Source organism: Gymnodraco acuticeps, unplaced genomic scaffold (assembly GCF_902827175.1).
Source record: "Gymnodraco acuticeps unplaced genomic scaffold, fGymAcu1.1, whole genome shotgun sequence".
Classification (NCBI taxonomy): Eukaryota; Metazoa; Chordata; class Actinopteri; order Perciformes; family Bathydraconidae; genus Gymnodraco; species Gymnodraco acuticeps.
Window position 1 is genome coordinate 162714 of NW_022990020.1, and position 4940 is coordinate 167653.

Consider the following 4940-nt stretch of genomic DNA (forward strand, 5'->3'; position numbering starts at 1 on the left):
GTATATCAGTACGTAGTGTCTCTACTTTAAAGAGTCCTCTCCTGCTGATGTTCAGGTGTATATCAGTATGTAGTGTCTCTACTTTAAAGAGTCCTCTCCTGCTGATGTTCAGGTGTATATCAGTATGTAGTGTCTCTACTTTAAAGAGTCCTCTCCTGCTGATGTCCAGGTGCCGTCCTAGTCTCTTCTCTCTGAGATGATAAAGACCTTACGATGAATTATTAATAATAAAAGTCTCAGCGCTTTTTTTCACTCGTCATTTTATAAGCAAGAAAAAGCATACATCTTCAACAGAGAACAGTAACTGGCATGGAGTGAAAGCAGTGTTAGTCGTGTGAATGCACGCTGCGTATAAATCCTTCATAGTAAATCAAGAAGAAAGCGTTAAAATAAAAACTAATCTGAAGGTGAAGAAGACCTCCACATTTAGGAACGTTTAACTTTACAGACGTGCAGCCAGTGCCATTTGTAACAGGAAGTAAATTCAATCTCTAATTCGCTTTTTTCTTTGCAGCCAGATTGCGGACAAACATCAGGAATGTCAGTAAAGAGAAGACTTACTTTCATAGAACAGCAGCAGTGCATTTACTCATTTTCATCATACTCCACACAGTCTGAACAGGAAACCCTCCTCCACCCTCCAGACATTATAAAAAAGTTCAGCAGAAACAGTAAAAACAGTCCCCGGGGCGTTGGTGCCAAAACTCCCGTCAGTATTTGTTGATCCCAAATATCCGAACGCCGTGGAATTGAGGCAGTTTGGGAAGCAACACGGTGAGAAGAGAACTCGTGTTGATCAGGAAATGCGTCGAGTCGTATTTCGTGTAGAAGCTGGCGAGGATATACCTGCAGAGAGAGAGAGGACTCTTTAAAGTGGAGACACTACATACTGATATACACCTGAACATCAGCAGGAGAGGACTCTTTAAAGTAGAGACTCTACATACTGATATACACCTGAACATCAGTAGGAGAGGACTCTTTAAAGTAGAGACACTACATACTGATATACACCTGAACATCAGCAGGAGAGGACTCTTTAAAGTAGAGACACTACATACTGATATACACCTGAACATTAGCAGGAGAGGACTCTTTAAAGTAGAGACACTACATACTGATATACACCTGAACATCAGCAGGAGAGTACTCTTTAAAGTAGAGACGCTACATACTGATATACACCTGAACATCAGCAGGAGAGAACTCTTTAAAGTAGAGACGCTACATACTGATATACACCTGAACATCAGCAGGAGAGGACTCTTTAAAGTAGATACACTACATACTGATATACACCTGAACATCAGCGGGAGAGGACTCTTTAAAGTAGAGACACTACATACTGATATACACCTGAACATCAGCAGGAGAGGACTCTTTAAAGTAGAGACACTACATACTGATATACTCACAGAACATCAGCAGGAGAGGACTCTTTAAAGTAGAGACACTACATACTGATATACACCTGAACATCAGCAGGAGATAACTCTTTAAAATAGAGACACTACATACTGATATACACCTGAACATCAGCAGGAGAGGACTCTTTAAAGTAGAGACACTACATACTGATATACACCTGAACATCAGCAGGAGAGGACTCTTTAAAGTAGAGACACTACATACTGATATACACCTGAACATCAGCAAGAGAGGACTCTTTAAAGTAGATACACTACATACTGATATACACCTGAACATCAGCAGGAGAGGACTCTTTAAAGTAGAGACACTACATACTGATATACACCTGAACATCAGCAGGAGATAACTCTTTAAAATAGAGACACTACATACTGATATACACCTGAACATCAGCAGGAGAGTACTCTTTAAAGTAGAGACACTACATACTGATATACACCTGGACATCAGCCGGAGAGGACTCTTTAAAGTAGAGACACTACATACTGATATACACCTGAACATCAGCAGGAGAGGACTCTTTAAAGTAGAGACACTACATACTGATATGCACCTGAACATCAGCAGGAGAGGACTCTTTAAAGTAGAGACACTACATACTGATATACACCTGAACATCAGCAGGAGATAACTCTTTAAAATAGAGACACTACATACTGATATACACCTGAACATCAGCAGGAGAGGACTCTTTAAAGTAGAGACACTACATACTGATATACACCTGAACATCAGCAGGAGAGGACTCTTTAAAGTAGAGACACTACATACTGATATACACCTGAACATCAGCAGGAGAGGACTCTTTAAAGTAGAGACACTACATACTGATATACTCACAGAACGATAGGTGAGATGGTGAGGAACTTGCGAGAGGAAGTGAACTGAACTCCGTAGTCCATCTGCTCCCAGTGAGTGAGGAGTCGAGCTTTTCCCTGATCTGGAGTCTCAAAGGGAGTTCCTTTCACCGTGTGCATGAACAGGTACATCACCTGCACCGGAAACACAATAACGGGCAATAAATAAAGTAAAATCAAACTTCTCAATGTTATTTTTTGGCTAATATCAGTTTGCCCCTCCCTAAAAGGTAGGGTCTATATGTTTCTAATGTGTATTAAATGATGTATTGTGGTGTTATATTTCTGTGTATGTATTAAATTATGTATAAGGATGTTTCTGACCAGGTTGTGGATGACGTTGGTGAGCGTCCACACCAGCGGCACGGTGAAGAAGGGGATGCTGAGCAGGACGATGTGCAGAACCACGGTCAGCAGCAGGTAGGTGAGCCAGATGCCCCGGCTGTTCATCACCCGAGTGTTGGGGTTCACCTCGCTGTGAGCCACGCCCACGTTCATCTGAAACACACACACATTTAGTTATACACTTATGTGGGGATTGTTAGGGCGAGAGTCACATGTAAAGACATTACAATGAACATTACTTATTTAATTTCATCATAGAAGAACTCACTGCATAGATACAGATATGGTCGAGCAACTGCAGTCACATTTCCTGTTTGTGATTTAGCTTTTTTCAGTGTTTTGGGTTCATTTTAAAGCTTTTCTTTAAAAAAATGGATCTAACATATAGGTGTAATTCCCCTTTGCTGTGTTTAGAAGTCATTTGACTGCACTTCTTCAAAGCTAAGTCTAAATAACACGATTTAACGTCCCCTTTTTCAGTGTTTAGAAGCGGTTTTGATGCACGTATTTAAAAGAGAAATGTTCAATTAATCAGAAAAGCTGCTTATTATACATTAATTGATTTCCTTATATTTCTGTCAAACGTTTGCTTGATCCAAGGCAGGCTACGGTCCTAAAAACAGTCGAATATATTTCATTATCAAAGAAATAAAACTAGTAAAAAGGCTCTAAAATGTCTTAAAATAACTATTTTAATAAAAAATTAGTTAAGATAATCAAACTAAAGTTAATTTATATGTTACTACTTTTACTTTTTTAGTGATTATGAGTCATTTTATTATAATTTTGCACTTCTTTATCCCTATTTCTCTAGGGTTTGGGAACTTGTGAGTGTTTGTGTTAATGATTACTCAATACAAAAATCAACACCGCCCGCCTGAGTTGTCCCTTTTTATTAAAACAAGCGCCCTACATATCCCTGCGCTACATGTAGCTGCAACACACAAACAGGCGATAACAACTAAAATAAAGCATCAACAATGTTTAATTCTTCAGTAAAACACGAGAACTAAACAATAAGAGTGCAAATAAAGTCCAACATATTTAACTTTCTGCTTTATAATTAGCTTTTAGAGACCATAACGTTAGCATGCTAAGCTAACAGTTTCTCTGCTACCTTCAGGTTGACATACTTTTAGCTCAAAGTTTCCCTGGATTTGAGTCACTGCTGCGGGTTAAAATATTCTGTTAAATCGAGATAAACTAGCCCCTACGGAGCGGCTTTTATGGGTTAAAAACTTTACATTTCACCGGAGCCAACTTTACCTTCCTGTGTTGTCGTAGCTCACCAGGAAACTCCTTATTTCTCTTTAACCCCGCCCCCCTAGTCTCTCCGCAGCAGAATCAGCGGGCATCCGTCAGACCTGCAGCCGGAAAACCCTCACCATCAGCGGCAGGGGAGCAGGGGAGGGGTCGGTCTCACTCACACCCAAGAAAGTCACTCGAACTCCAGAAAATATAAAAACACTTTTAATATGACATGACTGTTAATTACTGTAACCTTTATTTATTAACAACACTAATAACAGAATACAAAATATATACTTTACTTCCTTATTACTATTATTAGTATTCAGATTCTTGAGTAAAAGTACTAATACCACGATGTAAAAATACTCAATTTCAAGTAAAAGTACTGCATTGATAATGGTACTTAAGTATAGGTATTTAAGTACGATTGAGAAAATGTACTTAAAGTATTAGTAGTAAAAGTACTCATTAAGATTGCATTATCCTATCTTATCTTATCTTAAAAGTACTCATTAAGATTGCATTAGCCTATCCTATCTTATCTTATCTTAAAAGTACTCATTGCAGGAAAAACTCAAAGAATAACTTAACTTCTTTCTTCACAAATATTTTTTTAATTGCTACAAATAAATGTTCTGTTAACACACTCGTGGTTGGTTGGATGGTTTGACTCACCTACACTAAAAAGTGTTTGCTACAGTATTGTGTTTCAAAATCTGAATTTACAGAGTAATAGTAAATAAATCTAGTACAAATTAAAAATAATTGCTTCCGAAATGTAGTAAAATAGAAGTGTAAAGTAGTATACATTAAACATACTCTGGTATAGTAAAAGTACCTAAAATGTGTACTTAAATGAGTACATAGGCTACTTACTATGCACCACGCCAAATTAGCTAATTTATTGTAGTATATATATTATTATTATTGATTCAGTTAGATGTCATGTTAATGCTGTAGCTGGCTGTAATCAGCTAATTATATCTATTTGTTTGATCTTTTGGTCGGTTTAATTTTGTATTTTTTAATTTACTCATAGGATTTTAAATATGCATA

General features: G+C 37.7%; 1 protein-coding gene across 2 annotated transcripts; it reads right to left on the bottom strand.

Annotated features, from left to right (window-relative positions):
• Positions 1-243: 243 nt before the first annotated feature.
• ormdl2 (ORMDL sphingolipid biosynthesis regulator 2) lies at positions 244-4048 on the bottom strand. Of its 2 annotated transcripts, none has more exons than XM_034213837.1 (4): positions 3900-4048; positions 2613-2786; positions 2272-2423; positions 244-846 (listed from the first exon to the last, which is right to left on the bottom strand). In XM_034213837.1, the coding sequence occupies exons 2-4, from the start codon at positions 2784-2786 to the stop codon at positions 711-713; spliced, it is 462 nt and encodes a 153-aa protein (XP_034069728.1). In that variant the 5' UTR covers positions 3900-4048; the 3' UTR covers positions 244-710. The 2 variants fall into 2 exon arrangements, with proteins under 2 accessions (XP_034069728.1, XP_034069729.1); XM_034213838.1 differs by lacking the exon at positions 3900-4048 and adding an exon at positions 3767-3880.
• Between the last annotated feature and the right edge of the window lie 892 nt (positions 4049-4940).

Coding starts and splice junctions, on each gene's coding strand:
- ormdl2 (XM_034213837.1), bottom strand. CDS start 2,786: ATGAACGTGGGCGTGGCTCACAGCGAGGTGAACCCCAACACTCGGGTG. Junction 2,424..2,612: donor CCAACGTCATCCACAACCTG/GTCAGAAACATC, acceptor TTTCCGGTGCAG/GTGATGTACCTGTTCATGCA. Junction 847..2,271: donor ACCATCTCACCTATCGTTCT/GTGAGTATATCA, acceptor CTCTCTCTGCAG/GTATATCCTCGCCAGCTTCT.